General features: G+C 44.8%; 1 protein-coding gene across 1 annotated transcript; it reads right to left on the reverse strand.

The window, feature by feature from the left end:
- Positions 1 to 1,019: 1,019 nt before the first annotated feature.
- LOC138670506 (transmembrane protein 50A) lies at positions 1,020 to 23,325 on the reverse strand. The gene is made up of 5 exons (XM_069757912.1): positions 23,196 to 23,325; positions 22,125 to 22,192; positions 8,725 to 8,817; positions 5,440 to 5,500; positions 1,020 to 1,312 (listed from the first exon to the last, which is right to left on the reverse strand). Coding segments are annotated over exons 1-5 (270 nt in total). The 5' UTR covers positions 23,198 to 23,325; the 3' UTR covers positions 1,020 to 1,266.

Consider the following 23,325-nt stretch of genomic DNA (forward strand, 5'->3'; position numbering starts at 1 on the left):
AAGAGTGGGAGAAAACACCAGCTGAGAAGTGAAAGAAGCTTTTAGGTGGCTACAAGAAACGATTGGAGACTGTCATTAATGCCAAAGGGTGTGCAACCAAGTACTAAATAGGGTTCAAAAGATGAAAATGTCCAGCTTCACCGAATCCGTGAAAAAAAGTTTTCTTTATTCACAAACTTAAACATGGAGGATACAAACTTCAGCACAAACCATATGGGTAAGAATCTCAACGCGTTTCTGGAGACCAAGCTCCCTTAATCATGACACGGATTCGGTGAAGCTGGACATTTTCTTTTGGATTCTACACGCCTGGACACAGCAGGTCCGTGCTCCCGAAATTTGGCTTATGCATCACGGGTGAGCTGGTTTATATACCTTCTTACTAAATAGGGGTACGTTTATTGCTGCTCATGCTGTTTATTCTGTTTCTTCTTTGAAATTGCAACATGTAAGTTGAAAAACAATGTTTTATTTTTGTATTTCTTTGGACCACTAATTAAAAAATCCTGAGGATCTGACCTTGGTACATTTCCATTTATTTCTGAAGATATTGTACAGTCTATGAAAAAATGAAGGGGTGCCAATAACGATGAGCAGGACTGTATACATTGGCAGACAACAACAGAAATCGGAGCAGCAACGAAGTCAGAGAGTTTAAGGAAAGCAAATTTCTGTTTGTTTTTTTATACCCAACTGTGCCTGCAAGCATAAGTTTCCTGAAACAGGAAAATCCCTTTGAAATTAAATCTATGCAAACTGTCAAGTGGTGTAAATTTCAACTACAATTTAAACTAGTTTTCTGTCATAAATTACATTTGTGCAGTGGGTGACTATTTCCCCTTCAGCAATGCAGGGTCTGTGCAAATTGTTGCACAATTTTTGCACACAGGCCATTTCCAACACATTTGGACCTTTTATTTTTACACACCAGAAAGCTTCTGTATATGGAATAATAAACCCCTTTATGCATTTGCTTCATTCCAGACCTTTTCTCTTTTACAATTAAACTGCATACAATATTTAAATATTGGTATAGGCTTTTATTAAACGCTTCATTTCTCTTCTTACAAAATCCATACATAGAAACCAGAGCGCATTTCTTTTAAAATAAAAAGTGCAAAGACTTGCATAAAGTTATGAACAGCTTGCAGTACACGTGTCAATCCAACATTCATGAGTAGCAAAAGAGGACTCAAAAAAGTCATATGTGTTTACTGGGAATGTGCATTACAAAATAGGAAAAGAGATGGAATCGGTGGGTGATCCTCATTGCCATAAATCTTCAGTCCGACCAAACTTGAAAACGAGACCCCTGAGAAAGAAAAAGAAAATCTAATTTACCTAATGATAATATTTCATATGAATAACATGCTATGAAAAGTATTTGACCCCCTCTTCTGGATACCTCATCATACTGCATACTTGTGACACTGAATGCTTTTTACGGTTACTTATTTTACAAGTTGCCAAAAAGCGAGAATGAGTAGTTTTAACCCCTTTCTGACATAGGGCGTAATAGAACGCCGATGTCGGACTCCTTCCCTTTGAAGTGGGTGTAATAGAACGCCGATGTCAGACTCCTTCCCTTTGAAATGGGCGTAATAGAACGCCGATGTCGGATTCCTTCCCTTTGAAGTGAGCGTAATAGAACGCTGATGTCGGACTACCTCCCTTTGAAGTGGGCATAATAGAACGCCGATGTCGGATTCCTTCCCTTTGAAGTGAGCGTAATAGAACGCTGATGTCGGACTACCTCCCTTTGAAGTGGGCGTAATAGAATGCCGATGTCGGACTCCTTCCCTTTGAAGTGAGCGTAATAGAACGCTGATGTCGGACTACCTCCCTTTGAAATGGGCGTGATAGAACGCCGATGTCGGACTCCTTCCTTTTGAAGTGGGCATAATAGAACGCTGATGTCGGACTCCTTCCCTTTGAAGTGGGCGTAATAGAACGCTGATGTCGGACTACCTCCCTTTGAAATGGGCGTAATAGAACGCCGATGTCGGACTCCTTCCCTTTGAAATGGGCGTAATAGAACGCCGATGTTGGACTCCTTCCCTTTGAAGTGGGCGTAATAGAACGCCGATGTCGCACTCCTTCCCTTTGAAGTGGGCGTAATAGAACGCCGATGTCGGACTACCTCACTTTGAAATGGGCGTAATAGAACGCCGATGCCGGACTCCTTCCCTTTGTAGTGGGCGTAATAGAATGCCGATGTCGGACTCCTTCCCTTTGAAGTGGGCGTAATAGAACGTCGATGTCGGACTCCTTCCCTTTGAAGTAGGCATAATAGAACGTCGATGTCGGACTCCTTCCCTTTGAAGTGGGTGTAATAGAACGCCGATGTCGGACTCCTTCCCTTTTAAGTGGGCATAATAGAACGCCGATGTCGGACTCCTTCCCTTTGAAGTGGGCGTAATAGAACGCCGATGTCGGACTCCTTCCCTTTGATGTGGGCGTAATAGAACGCTGGTGTCGGACTACCTCCCTTTGAAATGGGTTCCAGTGCTGAGCCCACATCTTATCCGGCACATGTCAATCTCTGATAGCGGCATTTAACACGTGCTTCTGGCAAGCGCACTGGAAATCCTGCCCATTGGTGACTCCGCCACGTGATACCGATGAGTTGCAATGACAACCAGAGGTCTCCAGCAGACCTCTATGGTTGTGGTCGGCGCTCATAGCAAGTGAGCAATTCTGTTACATACAGGCGATATGATCATTGTCTGTATGGAGCAGAGCCGATCGGATTATGGCAGCTTCTAGTCTCCCATGGAGACTATTGAAGCATGCCAAAAGTTAAAAAAAAAATGTTTTTAAAAATATTAAAAAGTTTAAATCATCCCCCTTTTAAAAGAAAAAAAAAGAAAAATCAAACACACACATATTTGGTGTTGCAGAGTTCAGAATCGCCCGATCTATCAATATAAAAAAAAAAAAAAAAAAAAAGAATTTACCGTATATACTCGAGTATAAGCCGACCCGAGTATAAGCCGACCCCCCTAATTTTGCCACAAAAAACTGGGAAAACTTATTGACTCGAGTATAAGCCTAGGGTGGAAATGCAGCATTTACCGGTGAATTTCAAAAATAAAAATAGATCATTATTTCCCCATAGCTGTGCCATATAGTGCTCTGCACCGTTCATATTTCCCCATAGGTGTGAACCATATAGTGCTCTGCACCGTTCATTGTGCCCCCTAGCTGTGCCATATACGGTGCTCTGCACCGTTCACTGTGCCCCATACATAGCTGTGCTGTGCCATATACGGTGCTCTGCACCGTTCACTGTGCCCCATAGCTGTGCTGTGCCATATACGGTGCTCTGCACCGTTCACTGTGCCCCATAGCTGTGCTGTGCCATATACGGTGCTCTGCACCGTTCACTGTGCCCCATACATAGCTGTGCTGTGCCATATACGGTGCTCTGCACCGTTCACTGTGCCCCGCACCGTTCACTGTGCCCCATAGCTGTGCTGTGCCATATACGGTGCTCTGCACCGTTCACTGTGCCCCATAGCTGTGCTGTGCCATATACGGTGCTCTGCACCGTTCACTGTGCCCCATAGCTGTGCTGTGCCATATACGGTGCTCTGCACCGTTCACTGTGCCCCATACATAGCTGTGCTGTGCCATATACGGTGCTCTGCACCGTTCACTGTGCCCCGCACCGTTCACTGTGCCCCATAGCTGTGCTGTGCCATATACGGTGCTCTGCACCGTTCACTGTGCCCCATACATAGCTGTGCTGTGCCTTATACGGTGCTCTGCACCGTTCACTGTGCCCCATAGCTGTGCTGTGCCATATACGGTGCTCTGCACCGTTCACTGTGCCCCATACATAGCTGTGCTGTGCCATATACGGTGCTCTGCACCGTTCACTGTGCCCCATACATAGCTGTGCTGTGCCATATACGGTGCTCTGCACCGTTCACTGTGCCCCATAGATGTGCTCCATATACGGTGCTCTGCACCGTTCATTGTGCCCCCTAGCTGTGCCTTATACGGTGCTCTGCACCGTTCACTGTGCCCCATAGATGTTCCACATAAATTTGTGCCGCCGCTGCCGCAATAAAGAAAAAAAAAACACATACTCACCTCCCTTGATTGCAGCTCCCGGCGTCTCGTTCCGGCGCCTCCATCTTCCCGGCGTCTCTGCTCTGACTGATCAGGCAGAGGGCGCCGCGCACACTATATGCGTCATCGCGCCCTCTGCCTGAACAGTCAGAGAGCAGAGACGCCGGGAAGATGGAGGCGCCGGCCGGGAAGATGGATCGGCGCCCGGCGGCTGGAACGAGGACAGGTGAATATGCTATACTCACCTAGTCCTGGCGATCCTCGCGCTGTCCCCTCCTGTCTTCGGTGCCGCAGCTTCTTTCTCTATCAGCGGTCACCGGCACCGCTGATTAGAGAAATGAATAAGCGGCTCCACCCCTATGGGAGGTGGAGCCGCTTATTCATTTCTGTAATGAGCGGTCCCACGTGACCGCTGAAGAGAGGAAGAAACTGCAGCGCCGAAGCCCGTGGGACAGCAGGGACAGCGCGAGGATCGCTGGGACTAGGTAAGTATGCCTCAGCGCCCTCACCCCCTCACCCGCCGACCCCACCGCTACCGTGACTCGAGTATTAGCCGAGGGGGGCACTTTCAGCCCTAAAATTTGGGCTGAAAATCTCGGCTTATACTCGAGTATATACGGTAACTGATCACTAAACGGAGCAACGAGAAAAAAAGTAAAAACGCCAGAATTAGTTTTTTGGGTCGACGCAACAGTGCATTAAAATGCAATAATGGGTGATCAAAAGATCATATCTGCACCAAAATGGTATTATTACGCTACGGGTATCGGAAAAGAGCACAAACTTTGAAATTTTTTTTCACCACTTAAATAAAAAAGAACCTAGACATGTTAGGTGTCTATGAACTCGTAATGACTTGGAGAATCATAATGACAGGTCAGTTTTAGCATCTAGTGAACATGGTAAAAGAAACAAAACAATTTTCACTGCACTTGGTTTTAACATAACGTGTTCTGGAAAACGGGAAAAAAATTCCAATAGTGTTGTTTAAAAGTACTTCCTGAAAAAAAAAAACAGCCCTCACATGGCCATTTTGACTAAAAAATAAAAATAAAAGTTATGGCTCTTTGAAGAAGTGGAGCAAAAAATGAAAATGCAAAACCAAAAATACCTGTGGTCGTTAAGGGGGTAAACTATTAGACAACAAATATAAGCAGTTATCCAACCCCATACCATACTGTAAGAATGACCCCTTAACACATCAACAGGTTGCCTCAGGCAATAAAGTATAAACACAAATTCTAGAAAATTGGCTCGAAAGCTTGCTCTCATGGAGCCCTTTTAATAAGGAACCCAATCATTGTTCCAGGCATGATGCCTCAAGGTTATAAAGCAAGAATGTTGGTAAGCAGATTTACTCACCCGAAAAATATGAAAGCATTTTGAAAAAACACAGCTATTCCGGGATAGACCAAGACAGCATCTGCAAGAGAAACAACACAATTTATATGACCCATCTACTGTTAACTATCTACATAAATGCACTCTATTAACCCCCTCGGGATCAGGCCATTTCTTATTATTCCCCTTTTATTTTTCTTCCGTTTCATTCCAAAATCCATAACTATTCATATTTCTCCATAATTATATAAGGGCTTTTTTTTTTTTTTGCATGATTAGCTTTAGATGAAAATCGCATCAATCATTTTACCATAATATGTACCAAAAACAGGCAAAAAATTTGAAGTGATTTGAAATGGTGACAAAAAAAAGCAATTTCCCTCTGGGTTTTATTTTTACGGTGTTCATAGTGCAGTAAAAATTACCTGGTAACGTAATTCTGAAGATCAGTACGATTAGAGCGATACCAAACGTTTATTTTTATTATTTTAGTGGTTAAGGAAAATCACTTATTTAAAAAAAAAAAAGTTTTGTGGAGTTATTTCTAAAACCCATTTTATTGATATTTATGTTGATGAAGCTATGTGAAGGCTTGTTTTCTACATGCTGGTCAGATATTCTTATTGATATCATTTTGCAGTACATTTGACGTTTTGATTGCTTACTCTTGTATAGTTTTGAGGTTTAGATACCAAAAAACAGCAATTCTAGCGTTACCATTATTTTCCCCAATGTTTATTGTATAGGCTACATTTATATTTTCATAGATTGGACTTTTGCAGAAGTGGCAACATCAGAAATACCGCATATACTCGAGTATAAGCCGACCCGAGTATAAGCCGACCCCCCCCTAATTTTGCCACAAAAAGCTGGGAAAATGTAATTACTCGAGTATAAGCCTAGGGTGGAAAATGCAGCAGCTATCGGTAAATTTCAAAAATAAAAATAGATAAAAGTAAAATTAATTGAGATATCAGTAGGTTAAGTGTTTTTGAATATCCATATTGAATCAGGAGCCTCATACAATGCTCCATACAGTTCATGATGGGCCCCATAAGATGCTCAATACAGTTCACGATGGGCCCCATAAGATACTCCATACCGTTCATGATGGGCCTCATAAGATGCTCCATATTAAAATATGCCCTATATAATGCTGCACAAAGGTTAATAATGGCCCCATAAGATGCTCCATGGAGATATTTGCCTCATATAATGCTGCATAAAGGTTAATAATGGCCCCATAAGATGCTCCATAGAGATATTTACCCAATATAATGCTGCACAAATGTTAATTATGGTCCCATTAGATGCTCCATAGAGACATTTACCCAATATAATGCTGCACAAATGTTGATTATGGCCCCATTAGATGCTCCATAGACACATTTGCCCCATACAGTACTGCATAAAGGTTAATAAGGGCCCCATAAGATGCTCCATAGAGACATTTACCCAATATAATGCTGCACAAATGTTGATTATGGCCCCATAAGATGCTCCAGAGATATGTGCGCCATATAATGCTGCACAAATGTTGATTATGGCCCCATAAGATGCTCCATAGAGATATTTGCCCCATATAATGCTGCACAAACGTTGATTATGGCCCCATAAGATGCTCCAGAGATATGTGCGCCATATAATGCTGCACAAATGTTGATTATGGCCCCATAAGATGCTCCATAGAGATATGTGCGCCATATAATGCTGCACAAACGTTGATTATGGCCCCATAAGATGCTCCAGAGATATTTGCCCCATATAGTGCTGCACAAATATTGATTATGGCCCCATAAGATGCTCCAGAGATATTTACCCCATATACTGCTGCACAAATGTTGATTATGGCCCCATAAGATGCTCCATAGAGATAATTGCCCCATATACTGCTGCACAAATGTTGATTATGGCCCCATAAGATGCTCCATAGAGATATTTGCCAAATATAGTGCTGCACAAACGTTGATTATGGCCCCATAAGATGCTCCATAGAGATATTTGCCCCATATAGTGCTGCACAAATGTTGATTATGGCCCCATAAGATGCTCCATAAGGTTATTTGCCCCATATAGTGCTGAACAAACGCTGAATATGGCCCCATAAGATGCTCCATAAAGATATTTGCCCCATATAGTGCTGCACAAACGTTGGATATGGCCCCATAAGATGCTCCATAGAGATATTTGCCTCATATGCTGTTGCTGCGATTAAAAAAAAAAAAAAAATGACATACTCACCTCTCGTCGCTCAGGCCCCTGGCATTTGCTATAGTCACCGTTCCTCGTTCCGGCGCCACTGTGTCTTCTGCGTCCTCTGCACTAACGTTCAGGCAGAGGGCGCGGACTAACCACATCATCGCGTCTTCTGACCTGAGCGTCACTGCAGAGGACGCGGAAGACGGAGCGGCACCCGGAACGAGGAGAGGTGACTATAGCGCAATGCTCCCCCTCGCCATTATACTCACCTGCTCCTGTCGCGGTCCCTGCATCTCCGGTCTCTGACAGCTTCTTCCAGCGTTAAGCGGTCACCGTTACCGCTCATTACAGTAATGAATATGCGGCTCCACCCCTATGGGAGTGGAGTCGGGTCCATATTCATTACTGTAATGACTGGTACACCATGTGTGACCACTCAACGCTGGAAGAAGCCAGAGACCAGAGATGCAGGGACCGCGCCAGGAGCAGGTGAGTATGTCACAGCCACCGCTCCCCCGCCGACCCCCCTGGGACAATGACTCGAGTGTAAGCCGAGAGGGGCACTTTCAGCCTAAAAAAAAAATGGGCTTATACTCGTGTATATACGGTATATATTTTTGAATTTCTTTATTTTGTATTGGGAAAAGGAAAACAGGGCGACTCAAGTTTTGTTTTTAAATTACTACTGTTTTTGGGTCCCTAGTGGATTTGAACCTGGGATCATTTGATAACTTCTACTGCATGACGCAAAACTTCTGTATTGCAGTATATAGTAAAATTGACAATTTCCCACCATAGGAATAAAAACTGTGATGACTGGGGCCCTGCCATGGTAGTGCACTGGCACCCCAAGATTGCAATATCAAAAGGAGGGGGCGGGGGGGGGGGTGTGTAGCGAGAGGGCACCAGAATTCATCCCCCACTGTTTTTTTTTGCCTCTTGAATTCTGGCAGAGATCAACAGTGGTATTTAAGGAGTTAACCAGGAGTTCTAAACCAGTTTTGATTGCTACTGTGAGAAGTTCATGGCTGTATGACAGAGGTTTAGTGTGATCTGTTAAAGAGGTCTATTTGTGGTGTTACAGAGGTGCATTTGTGCAAAACTTACTTTTGGCCACATAACCGCCAAACAATATCCACATGGAAGCAATCAGAGAGCCAAAGGCCAACATGAATCCAATGAAAAGCCAAATTCGAGCGCCTAGAATGATGATAAAAAATGGTAATGAAAAATATATCAGCAAAGAGGTCATCAAATACAGAAACCTGGCTGCTAACAAACTGTTAGGGTACGTTCCCATGATTAGAGTTTGTTCAGGCTTTCACGCAGCCAAATTTCCCACACCTCACTTACGTTTTTCCTTGCATTTTTGACTCTCTTTGTTATGTTATTAGATGTGCAAAGATATAGATAGATAAGATAGATAGCCGTGAGATATATAATTAGTGCCATGCATGTGAAGTTTACCTAATAAATACATTTAAAAAATGCCTATTTTTGATAACCAGCCAAGTTGGAACAGATAGTTGTGGGCTCATATTACCAGGCTGGGAAAATCCATGGTTGTTATGCCCTTCCCAGCCTAAAAATACGACGATGGCAATCGGGGTAATGGTAGTTGGCATCAACCCCTGGGGTTAGTAATGGAGAGGTGTCTTTCAGACACTCCCATTACTGACCTGGTAATAAAAAAGAAATCATGGCTGGGTCTCGCTGTGCTCAGCGAGACTCGGCAGCTCTGATGAATGTCGTAGTCCCTACCCGGCGCCTGTGCATAGTGGTCACTTTCCTGCAATTCACAGACACTAGAGACTGAATGAGGAACGTTGACTACATCGGACATGCTTGGCAATATCTTGGGTAATAAATTGAACGAGGGACTGTCTCGTTTTTATTTCTGTCTTTCATTACTAACCCCAGGGGTTGATATCCGCTGTGGTTTTTGACGAATGACAGCTGGTATCAACCCCAACTACTATTACCTGATTGCCCTGGTGCAGTGACAATCGGGAAGAGGCAGGAAATGCGCCAGAATTGATGCATCAAATGTGATGCGCCAATTCAGGGGTGGCTGCGGGCTGATATTTTTAGGCTGGGTATGGGCCAATAACTAGGGACCTTCCCAGCCTGATAATACAATACATAGGTGTCTGCTTTACCTTGGCTGGTGATCAAAAATAGGGGGGACCCCCATTTTATTTTTTTAAATTATATATTAAAACCAGGCTAAAAACACCTGCGAAACGTACTCACAACACAAGTGCTTTTTTAACTGCGGATTTACCACATCTAATGCAAGTCTATGAGGAAATTCCACACGGAAGACTGAGCTTTCCCTCAAGAGAAATTGATATGCTACAGCTCGTAAACCAGCACCATAGGCGAGTTTACGCAGCGTAAAAAATTAGCACGGTGAGAATGGGATTTCCATTAATTCCATCCACTGTGATTGTACTGTACAATGCAGAGTTTTGAGCACAGCAAAAATATGCTACGTCCAGAAAGCTAGTATTACTGATCGTGGGCACGCAACCTTATGGTAACTTTATGAACTATTTCTTAATTCATAAAACAGTACATTCATGGTACAATCCAGCATCACATATTTACTGCACAGACTTGAAGCACTTCCAGGAGCAGTGCCCACACCAGAAGAAGAGCATATTGACTATAATAACAACTGTACTTGATGAAATACGAGATAATTCTACCGTAATTCCTGATGTTTAAAGGAGATGCCCATTGTTCTCACAATCCATTCTCAATCACTATATTCCTCCCCTTATAAAATAATAACACCTATGCTAAACTTTGATGCCGTTCCAGTGTTGGCATTGGCGCTCCCAGGGCTTGTATGCCATTGTTATATCACGCGAGCCCTACAGCGGCCAGTTTATTGTCCACTCCTTCGCACTTAAAGGGAACCTGTCACCCCCAAAATCGAAGGTGAGCTAAGCCCACCAGCATCAGGGGCTTATCTACAGCATTCTGAAATGTGTCTAACATGTATCCCTTAATCCAATAATAAAGCCTCAAAAATTATGGAAAAACACAATTCCCATATATAAACATGGAAAAACGAAGGCAAACAAATAAAATAAAATATAATATTTTAAATCAAACAAATAATAATAATTTTGAACATGGCCACAACTATAAAAAACAAGGTGAATCTCCATTAAAAACAATGGAGGCGGCTACAGGGCGATAATAGGTGAACACCAAATATGTCTAAAAAAGGTTTTATGCTTATAAAGTTGATGAATATATCTAGTGCCAAATGATGAATGCACAACAAAAGGGTGCCAAAAAGTAGGCTACCATTGATGAAAAATTATTATAGGGCAACTATATAAGGAGCCACCTATACAGAGACTATAGGTAAGGTGCAAACTGCCCTATTGGGATGCCATCAATGGTTGGCTTAAAATGAGCAGATGCAGCATGTAGGAGGGTGTTGGTGGCTGTAGGTTTCCTAAAGACGTCCGTCATAATTTTGTCATTAGATGCCACCACAATCTGGAGATCTAAAAAATCATCTGTTTGTCTGTAACGGAAATCCCAGGTCGCTGATTGGTCGCAACCAATCAGCAACAGGCACAGTCCGGCCGCGAATTGGCCCCTCCCTACTTCCCTCCAGTCAGCGCCCACATAGCGTTTTAGGACTGCGTTACACTGCGGCATAACGTGGTGTAACGCAGTCTGTTAACGCTGCCATTTACCGTGTAAGTGTGCCCAACTTTTTACTATTGATGCTGCCTATGCAGCATCAATAGTAAAAACATATGTTAAAAATAGGATTTAAAAAACCAAAACATTATATTCTCACCTTCCGCGCCAGCCTTTGCCGGTCCTCGCAATGCTCCGGTCTCAAGAATGCATTGCGGCAATGACCGGAGATGACGTAGCGGTTTCGCGAGATGATGACGTAGCGGTCTCGCGAGACCGCTACATCATCACGTTATTGCCGCAAGGCATTACTGGGAACGGAGCGTCGCGACGAGCATCAGTAAAGGCCTGGGCTGGATCCGGAGGCCGCCGGAAGGGGAGTATATAACTATTATTTATTTTAATTCTTTTTTTTTTTAACAGGGATATGATGCCCACATTGCTATATACTACGTGGGCTGTATTATATACTGCGTGGGCTGTGTTATATAGTACGTCGTTGTGCTATATACTACATGGGCTGTGTTATATACTGTGTGGGCTGTGTTATATAGTACGTCGCTGTGCTATATACAGTGGGGCAAAAAAGTATTTAGTCAGTCAGCAATAGTGCAAGTTCCACCACTTAAAAAGATGAGAGGCATCTGTAATTTACATCATAGGTAGACCTCAACTATGGGAGACAAACTGAGAAAAAAAAATCCAGAAAATCACATTGTCTGTTTTTTTAACATTTTATTTGCATATTATGGTGGAAAATAAGTATTTGGTCAGAAACAAAATTTCATCTCAATACTTTGTAATATATCCTTTGTTGGCAATGACAGAGGTCAAACGTTTTCTGTAAGTCTTCACAAGGTTGCCACACACTGTTGTTGGTATGCTGGCCCATTCCTCCATGCAGATCTCCTCTAGAGCAGTGATGTTTTTGGCTTTTCGCTTGGCAACACGGACTTTCAACTCCCTCCAAAGGTTTTCTATAGGGTTAAGATCTGGAGACTGGCTAGGCCACTCCAGGACCTTGAAATGCTTCTTACGAAGCCACTCCTTCGTTGCCCTGGCGGTGTGCTTTGTCATGTTGAAAGACCCAGCCACGTTTCATCTGCAATGCCCTTGCAGATGGAAGGAGGTTTGCACTCAAAATCTCGCGATACATGGCCCCATTCATTCTTTCATGTACCCAGATCAGTCGTCCTGGCCCCTTTGCAGAGAAACAGCCCCAAAGCATGATGTTTCCACCACCATGCTTTACAGTAGGTATGGTGTTTGATGGATGCAACTCAGTATTCTTTTTCCTCCAAACACGACAAGTTGAGTTTCTACCAAACAGTTCCAGTTTGGTTTCATCAGACCATAGGACATTCTCCCAAAACTCTTCTGGATCATCCAAATGCTCTCTAGCAAACTTCAGACGGGCCCGGACATGTACTGGCTTAAGCAGTGGGACACGTCTGGCACTGCAGGATCTGAGTCCATGGTGGCGTAGTGTGTTACTTATGGTAGGCCTTGTTACATTGGTCCCAGCTCTCTGCAGTTCATTCACTAGGTCCCCCCGCGTGGTTCTGGGATTTTTGCTCACCGTTCTTGTGATCATTCTGACCCCACGGGGTGGGATTTTGCATGGAGCCCCAGATCGAGGGAAATTATCAGTGGTCTTGTATGTCTTCCGTTTTCTAATTATTGCTCCCACTGTTGATTTCTTCACTCCAAGCTGGTTGGCTATTGCAGATTCAGTCTTCCCAGCCTGGTGCAGGGCTACAATTTTGTTTCTGGTGTCCTTTGACAGCTCTTTGGTCTTCACCATAGTGGAGTTTGGAGTCAGACTGTTTGAGGGTGTGCACAGGTGTCCTTTTATACTGATAACAAGTTTAAACAGGTGCCATTACTACAGGTAATGAGTGGAGGAAAGAGGAGACTCTTAAAGAAGAAGTGACAGGTCTGTGAGAGCCAGAAATCTTGATTGTTTGTTTCTGACCAAATACTTATTTTCCACCATAATATGCAAAAAAAATGATAAAAAAACAGACAATGTGATTTTCTGGATTTTTTTTTCTCAGTTTGTCTCCCATAGTTGAGGTCTACCTATGATGTAAATTACAGATGCCTCTCATCTTTTTAAGTGGTGGAACTTGCACTATAGCTGACTGACTAAATACTTTTTTGCCCCACTGTACTACATACATATTCTAGAATACCCGATGCGTTAGAATCGGGCCACCATCCAGCCATCTATTATATATACAGTGGGGCAAAAAAGTATTTAGTCAGTCAGCAATAGTGCAAGTTCCACCACATAAAAAGATGAGAGGCGTCTGTAATTTACATCATAGGTAGACCTCAACTATGGGAGACAAACTGAGAAAAAAAAATCCAGAAAATCACATTGTCTGTTTTTTTAACATTTTATTTGCATATTATGGTGGAAAATAAGTATTTGGTCAGAAACAAAATTTCATCTCAATACTTTGTAATATATCCTTTGTTGGCAATGACAGAGGTCAAACGTTTTCTGTAAGTCTTCACAAGGTTGCCACACACTGTTGTTGGTATGTTGGCCCATTCCTCCATGCAGATCTCCTCTAGAGCAGTGATGTTTTTGGCTTTTCGCTTGGCAACACGGACTTTCAACTCCCTCCAAAAGGTTTTCTATAGGGTTGAGATCTGGAGACTGGCTAGGCCACTCCAGGACCTTGAAATGCTTCTTACGAAGCCACTCCTTCGTTGCCCTGGCGGTTTGCTTTGGATCATTGTCATGTTGAAAGACCCAGCCACGTTTCATCTTCAATGCCCTTGCTGATGGAAGGAGGTTTGCACTCAAAATCTCACGATACATGGCCCCATTTATTCTTTCATGTACCCGGATCAGTCGTCCTGGCCCCTTTGCAGAGAAACAGCCCCAAAGCATGATGTTTCCACCACCATGCTTTACAGTAGGTATGGTGTTTGATGGATGCAACTCAGTATTCTTTTTCCTCCAAACACGACAAGTTGTGTTTCTACCAAACAGTTCCAGTTTGGTTTCATCAGACCATAGGACATTCTCCCAAAACTCCTCTGGATCATCCAAATGCTCTCTAGCAAACTTCAGACAGGCCCGGACATGTACTGGCTTAAGCAGTGGGACACGTCTGGAACTGCAGGATCTGAGTCCATGGTGGCGTAGTGTGTTACTTATGGTAGGCCTTGTTACATTGGTCCCAGCTATCTGCAGTTCATTCACTAGGTCCCCCTGCGTGGTTCTGGGATTTTTGCTCACCGTTCTTGTGATCATTCTGACCCCACGGGGTGGGATTTTGCGTGGAGCCCCAGATCGAGGGAGATTATCAGTGGTCTTGTATGTCTTCCATTTTCTAATTATTGCTCCCACTGTTGATTTCTTCACTCCAAGCTGGTTGGCTATTGCAGATTCAGTCTTCCCAGCCTGGTGCAGGGCTACAATTTTGTTTCTGGTGTCCTTTGACAGCTCTTTGGTCTTCACCATAGTGGAGTTTGGAGTCAGACTGTTTGAGGGTGTGCACAGGTGTCTTTTTATACTGATAAGTTTAAACAGGTGCCATTACTACAGGTAATGAGTGGAGGAAAGAGGAGACTCTTAAAGAAGAAGTTACAGGTCTGTGAGAGCCAGAAATCTTGATTGTTTGTTTCTGACCAAATACTTATTTTCCACTATAATATGCAAAAAAAAATGATAAAAAACAGACAATGTGATTTTCTGGATTTTTTTTTTCTCAGTTTGTCTCCCATAGTTGAGGTCTACCTATGATGTAAATTACAGACGCCTCTCATCTTTTTAAGTGGTGGAACTTGCACTATTGCCGACTGACTAAATTCTTTTTTGCCCCACTGTGTGTGTGTGTGTGTGTGTATATATATATGTATATGTATATGTATGTATATATATATATATATATATATATATATATATATATATATATATATATATATATATATATATAGTGAAAAAATTGGAACAGCATCGGATACTACCTTGAAAATGTGCAAAGCTTCCCCAACCACTGTTCAAATGGCTCTTAGAAATAAAAAAAGGAAAACAGCACAGAAAAAAAAGGAAAAAAAAAAAAAGTCAGAAACGTTGCCACGCCGTTTGGGCAATAAAGTCCACTTTTTTTTTAAATTTTGTGCTGATATATATAAATAGATAGATATATTTTATACTAGATGGTGGCACAATTCTCGCATCGGGTATTCTAGAATATGCATGTCCACGTAGTATATTGCACAGCCCACGTAGTATATTGCCCAGCCACGCAGTATATTGCCCAGCCACGCAGTATATTGCCCAGCCACGCAGTATATTGCCCAGCCACGCAGTATATTGCCCAGCCACGTAGTATATTGCCCAGTCACGTACTATATTGCCCAACCACGTAGTATATTGCCCAGCCACATAGTATATTGCCCAGCCACATAGTATATTGCCCAGCCACATAGTATATTGCCCAGCCACATAGTATATTGCCCAGCCACATAGTATATTGCCCAGTGACGTAGTATATTGACCAGTGACGTAGTATATTGGCCAGTGACGTAGTATATTGCCCAGCCATGTAGTATATTGCCCAGTTACGTAGTATATTGCACAGCGACGTAGTATACAGCACAGAGCCACGTAGAATATTGCCACGCAAGTCACAGGTTAAAAAATAAAAAATAAACATATACTCACCTTCCGAAGGAGCCCTTGTAGTCATGTCGCCTGTGTGCGGTGCACTCGGCAGCTTCCGGTCCCAGGGTTGGTAGCGCAGGACCTGTGATGAGGTCGCGGTCACATGACCATGACGTCATGGCAAGTCCTTGTCGCATACTATCCTTGCCACCGGAACCTGCCGCTTGCATGGAGCGGTTACCGGAGCGTCGCGAGGAGCGGGAAAGGCGGCGGAAGGTGAGTATATAATGATTTTTTATTTTTTTTTTAATTATTTTTAACATTAGATCCTTTAACTATTGACGCTGCATAGGCAGCATCAATAGTAAAAAGTTGGGGACACACAGGGTTAATAGCGACGGTAACGGAGTGAGTTACCCGCGGCATAACACGGTCCCTTACCGCTGGCATTAACCCTGTGTGGGCGGTGACTGCGGGGAGCATGGAGCGGGTGCCGGGCACTGACTGCAGGGAGCATGGAGCGGGTGCCGGGCACTGACTGCAGGGGAGTAGGGAGGGACTAATCGGACTGTGGCCGTCGCTGATTGGTTGCGGCAGCCATGACAGGCAGCTGGCGTGACCAATCAGCGACTTGGATTCCATGACAGACAGAGGCCGCGACCAATAAATATTCGTGACAGAAAGACAGACAGACAGACAGACAGACAGAAGGACAGAAAGACGGAAGTGACCCTAAGGCTGGTTTCACATTTGCGGGGTTTTTTTTTTGCGTTTTTGCGGTAAAAAACGCAAAAAAAGCATGCATTTTTTCCCCTATATGTAACATTAAAAACGCATGCGGTTTTTTTGCATGCGTTTTGACGCGTTTTTGCAACGCATGCGTTTTTTCTCTGCATGCGTTGTGTTGCAGAAATGCAACATGTAGTAATTTTAGCTGCGTTTTTTTGCCGCAAAAAAACCCATGTTTTTTCGCGGCAAAAAAACGTATTGATGTCTATGTAAACGCATGCGTTTTTAAGCACATGCGTTTGCATGCGTTTTTATAGAAAAACACAAGAAAACACCCAAACCGTGAGAGTCCGTGTGAGAGTCCGTGTTAGGGTTAGGATCCCTAGGGTTACTAGGGATCCTATGGTTGATGGCCCCCCACCAACCATAATGGAGCAGTGTACGGGGGCATACACACTGGAGCATCTTATGGGGCCATAAACCATAATGGAGCAGTGTACGGGGGCATATACCATGGAGCATCTTATGGGGCCATAAACCATAATGGAGCAGTGTACGGGGGCATATACAATGGAGCATCTTATGGGGGCCATAAACCATAATGGAGCAGCGTACGGGGGCATATACCATGGAGCATCTTATGGGGGCCATAAACCATAATGGAGCAGTGTACGGGGGCATATATTATGGAGCATCTTATGGGGGCCATAAACCTTTATGGAACAGCGTACGGGGACATATACTGTGGAGCATCTTATGGAGGCCACCAACCTTTATGGAGCAGTGTACGGGGCATATACTATGGAGCATCTTATGGGGGCCATAAACCTTTATGGAGCAGCGTATGGGGCATATGGATGGGAGCAGCAAATTAAAGAACAGTGGAGCAGGATGGGAGCAGCACATGTCAGAATGGAGGCGCAGGATGGGTGCAGCACATGTCAGAATGGAGGCGCAAGATGGGAGCAGCACATGACAGGATGGGGACGCAGGATGGGTGCAGCACATGACAGGATGGGGGAGCAGCACATGACAGGATGGGGACGCAGGATGGGTGCAGCACATGACAGGATGGGGGAGCAGGATGGGAGCAGCACATGACAGGATGGGGGCGCAGGATGAAGCAGCACATGACAGGATGGGGGCGCAGGATGGAGCAGCACATGACAGGATGGGGGCGCAGCATGAGTGCAGCACATGACAGAATGGGGGCGCAGGATGGGTGCAGCACATGACAGGATGGGGACGCAGGATGGAGCAGCACATACCAGGATGGAGACCATATACCAATATAAATGCTCGCCACCCGGGCGTAGAACGGGTTCAATAGCTAGTATATAATATATATATATATATATATATACACTAGCTATTGAACCCGTTCTACGCCCGGGTGCCTAGCATCTATATTGGTATATGGTCTCCATCCTGGTATGTGCTGCTCCATCCTGCGTCCCCATCCTGTCATGAGCTGCTCCATCCTGCGTCCCCATCCTGACATGTGCTGCACCCATCCTGCACCCCCATTCTGACATGTGCTGCTCCCATCCTGCACCCCCATTCTGACATGTGCTGCTCCATCCTGCATCCCCATCCTGTCATGTGTTGCACCCATCCTGCACCCCCATTCTGTCATATGCTGCTTCCATCCTGCGCCCCCATTGTGACATGTGCTGCTCCCATCCTGCGCCCCCATTCTGACATGTTCTGCACCCATCCTGCGCCTCCATTCTGACATGTTCTGCACCCATCTTGCGCCCCCATTCTGTCATGTGTTGCACCCATCCTGCGACCCCATTCTGTCATGTGCTGCTCCCATCCGGCGCCCCCATTGTGACATGTGCTGCACCCATCCTGCGCCTCCATTCTGACATGTTCTGCACCCATCCTGCGCCTCCATTCTGTCATTTGCTGCTCCCATCCTGTGCCCCCGTTCTGTCATGTGCTGCTCCCATCCTGCGCCCGTTCTGTCATGTGCTGCTGCCATCCTGCGCCCCCGTTCTGTCATGTGCTGCTGCCATCCTGCGCCCCCATTCTGTCATGTGCTGCTGCCATCCTGCGCCCCCTTTCTGTCATGTGCTGCTCCCATCCTGCGCCCGTTCTGTCATGTGCTGCTCCCATCCTGCAAACGTTCTGTCATGTGCTGCTCCCATCCTGCGCCCCCGTTCTGTCATGTGCTGCTGCCATCCTGCGCCCCCGTTCTGTCATGTGCTGCTCCCATCCTGCGCCACCATTGTATTATATGCCCCCCATAAGATGCATTATATATGCCCCGTATGCTGCTGCCATATATATATAAAAAAAAAATGCCATACTCACCTATGGTCGCTGGGCGCCGAGTGCTGGGGGGCCTGAGCAGGCGGGGACACTGGCGCGCTGTGGGGGTCAGGTGCCGGTATCGCCGCCAGCTCAGGCCCCCAGCACTTGCTATACTCACCTGTCTGTCCCGTTCCAGCGCTGCGCGCCGCCATCTTCCGGCTCCTCTGGCTGTGACTGTTCAGTCAGATGGCGGCGCCGGCGCGCATTAAGCGCGTCATCGCGCCCTCTGAACTGTGAACGTCACAGCAGAGGACCCGGGAGACGGAGCCGCACGCAGCGCTGGAAGGGGGACAGGTGAATATACTCACCCTCCTGGCGGTCCCTGACTCTCCGGTGGAGATCGCGGTGTGCGTTCAGTGTTTACGCATACCACGATCTCCTGGGAGCGTCACTCTGTGGGGGCCAGACTGTGCCGGCGCTTGCGCAGTCTATAAAGGCTTCGGACAGAGTGACGCTCCCAGCGTTATATTATATACATATATATATATATATATATATATATATATATATATACACACATACATATATACATACACACATATATATACATACATATACATACCGTATATACTCGAGTATAAGCCGACCAGAGTATAAGCCGACCCCCCTAATTTTGCCACAAAAAACTGGGAAAACTTATTGACTCGAGTATAAGCCTAGGGTGGAAAATGCAGCAGCTACCGGTGAATTTCAAAAATAAAAATAGATGCTCCATACCGTTCATTATGGCCCCATAGATGCTCCATATAAAGCTGTGCCATATATAATGCTCCATACTGCATACTGTTCATTATGGCCCCATAGATGCTCCACATAAAGCTGTGCCATATATAATGCTCTGCACCGTTCATTATGGCCCCATAGATGCTCCATACAAAGCTGTGCCACATATAATGCTCTGCACCGTTCATTATGGCCCCATAGATGCTCCATATAAAACTGTGCCATATAGAATGCTCTGCACCGTTCAGTATGGCCCCATAGATGCTCCATATAAAACTGTGCCATATAGAATGCTCTGCACCATTCATTATGGCCCCATAGATGCTCCATAGAAAGCTGTGCCATATATAATGCTCTGCACCGTTGATTATTGCCCCATAGATGCTCCATAGAAAGCTGTGCCATATATAATGCTGCTGCTGCAATAAAAAATAAATCACATACTCACCTCTCTTGCTCAGGACGCCGGCGCTTTCAATATTTAACTGCTCCTCATGCGGCTCCGCCTCCAGAACTGACGCTCAGCAGAGGGCGCGCACTGACTACGTCACCGTGCCCTCTGACCTGAGCGTCACTGCCAGAGGACGCTGGAGACGGAGCCGCACCGGAACGAGAAGCAGGTAAATATCACACAGCGCTCCCCTCCCCGTATACTTACCTGCTCCTGGCGCGGTCCCCGCTTCTCCCGGCGCTGCATCTTCTTCCTGTATTGAGCGGTGACAGTTACCGCTCATTTTCAGTCATGAATATGCGGCTCCACCTCTATGGGAGATGGAGCCGCATATTCATGACTGTAATGAGCGGTACCATGTGACCGCTCAATACAGGAAGAAGATGCAGCGCTGGAAGAAGCAGGGACCGCGCCGGAGCAGGTAAGTATAACTAGACAGCCCCCGCTCCCCCTCCCCTGCCAACCCCTGGGGATGACTCTAGTGTAAGCCGAGAGGGGGACTTTCAGCCCCCAAAAATGGGCTGAAAATCTCGGCTTATACTCGAGTATATATGGTACATATATATATATATATATATGTACACACAGTACAGACCAAAAGTTTGGACACACCTAATTTAAAGATTTTTCTGTATTTTCAAGACTATGAAAATTGTACATTCACACTGAAGGCATCAAGACTGTGAATTAACACATGTGGAATTATATACTTAAAGAAGTGTGAAACAACTGAAATTATGTCTTATATTCTAGGTTCTTCAAAGAAGCCACCTTTTGCTTTGATGACTGCTTTGCACACTCTTGGCATTGTCTTGATGAGCTTCAAGAGGTAGTCACCGAGAATGGTTTTCAATTCACAGGTGTGTCCTGTCAGGTTTAATAAGTGCTATTTATTGCCTTATAAATGGGATTGGGACCATCAGTTGTGCTGTGCAGAAGTCTGGTAGATACACAGCTGATAGTCCTACTGAACAGACTGTTAGAATTTGTATTATGGCAAGAAAAAGCAGCTAAGTAAAGAAAAACGAGTGGCCATCAATACTTTAAGAAATGAAGGTCTGTCAGTCCGAAAAAGTGGGCAAACTTTGAAAGTGTCCCCAAGTGCAGTGGCGAAAACCATCAAGCGCTACAAAGAAACTGGCTCACATGAGGACCGCCCCAGGAAAGGAAGACCAAGAGTCACCTCTGCTTCTGAGGATAAGTATATTCGAGTCACCAGCCTCAGAAATCGCAGGTTAACAGCAGCTCAGATTAGAGACCAGGTCAATGCCACACAGAGTTCTAGCAGCAGACACATCTCTACCCCAAACTGTTAAAGGGAATGCAAAACTCGGCTTTGGGAAAATGGCCGCCGCGATCTCCATCTGCGCACGCGCGGCATCCCGCGGCCATTTTCCTGAAGCCCCGTGCAGCAGAGCACTCCATCTGCGCACGCGCGGCCTCAGGAAGATGGCCACCCCCACCGATGACAAGGGTAATAGCGCAGATTGCACGCTTTTTCTTCACCTGCGCGCAGTGGATTCGGCACTTGGACATGCGCACACCACTACGCCACCAACGGAAAGCTGGGGAAGAAACAGCGATGTCACCACGCCCACCCGACCTGACCAGCCTGATTGACAGGCGAAAACGGCGACTTTGGTAATGTATTTCGCAGCATAGGTGGGGAATCAGGGTACACTACATAAACTATTGTAACGCACAGCGCAGGCCCTATTTAACAGTATTTTTATCTCAATCTGAAAAAACGGGGTGACAGGTTCCCTTTAAGAGGAGACTTTGTGCAGCAGACCTTCATGGTAAAATAGCTGCTAGGAAACCACTGCTAAGGACAGGCAACAAGCAGAAGAGACTTGTTTATATATTTTATGGCATGGTTTCACAAATGCAAAATGGATACAACACAGGCCCTAACTTAATGTACTGTGCGCATACATTTCTAATGAAGCACTTTATCACAATAAACACATGCACAGCCTATTTCATTACCTGTTTGTCCCAAAGTTCCCTCGCTATAGCCGTCACCACGGACCTGGCCATTGGACACTGCATTTATCCTGCACAATAAAATGAATTGAAATAATCACCTTTTTGTAGTGCCTATTCAAAATGAGTTTGGGTAACTGTGAAATCCAGATCATTCTTTTGTAGTAGATCTGGCACCAAGTCTCATGCCATTTTTGGTAAACAATTATTTTATTTGTGAAATAATTCTAAAGCATAACTTCTTACAATACCTCTGCATTGAGTTAAACATCTGTCATTCCTTCTTGAAATGTATTAAAGGAAACCTGTCTTTAGGTTCATGCAGCATGAATCAGAGCCTGGCTGCACGATTGCAGCCAAGTAGGTATGTCTCTGAATCACCGCGTTGTTCCACAGAAAATATGGTTTGTAAGTCATCTGGAGGTTACATAGAGGTGACCTGAGCAGTCTGCTGCAACCCCCAACCTCCTTTATTCACAGCACCGCTCCAGTTGACAGGTCTCTCTCTCGTGTGCGTTTATAGGCAGAGATCTGATAATCAAATGGACAGGGAAAAGTCAGCCAGGGGCTTCATCGGACTAGTCACATCTCTCCATATGGATTATGTTTGAATCGTGCAGCAAGGCTCTGATTCATGCTGCCTCTAGTTCAGGTAGCATGAATCTAGGGACAGGATCCCTCTGATAAGTAACTGGGTGCTGCCATTCCCCTTCTAAATAAGATGTGTCCATAGTAGTGACGAGCGAGCGTGCTCGGATAAGGTGCTATCCAAGCATTCTTGTGTCCTAATCGAGTATTGCTTGTTTGTTGGGCAATATATAACATACCATTGTAAGAACTGATTTAATAATGAAACACTGTGAAAACACACATAACTTTGACTTAGAGAGTAGTAACACCCAGTTGTAAATTTACTCATACATTTCTAGAAGTTGTAACAAAGCAAGAAAAAAATCAGAGGTTAGTAACACTGACAGGTGCACATTATATTTTCTCCATAGGTCAGTAAAATGTTAACTTGATGTAAAAGACAGCTTTTAAAACAGAAGGGAAAGACAGACTAGAGCCACTTACATTAAAAAGGCTACAGTAGCTATGACTCCACAGGCATGGTATGAGTGGTTCAGTTCGGTTTCAAGAGGATATCTAACAGCAGCATCAATGATGATCCACCAACCTGTAAAAAACTAGACATACAGTACGC

This window comes from Ranitomeya imitator, chromosome 3, assembly GCF_032444005.1.
Source record: "Ranitomeya imitator isolate aRanImi1 chromosome 3, aRanImi1.pri, whole genome shotgun sequence".
Lineage (NCBI taxonomy): Eukaryota > Metazoa > Chordata > Amphibia > Anura > Dendrobatidae > Ranitomeya > Ranitomeya imitator.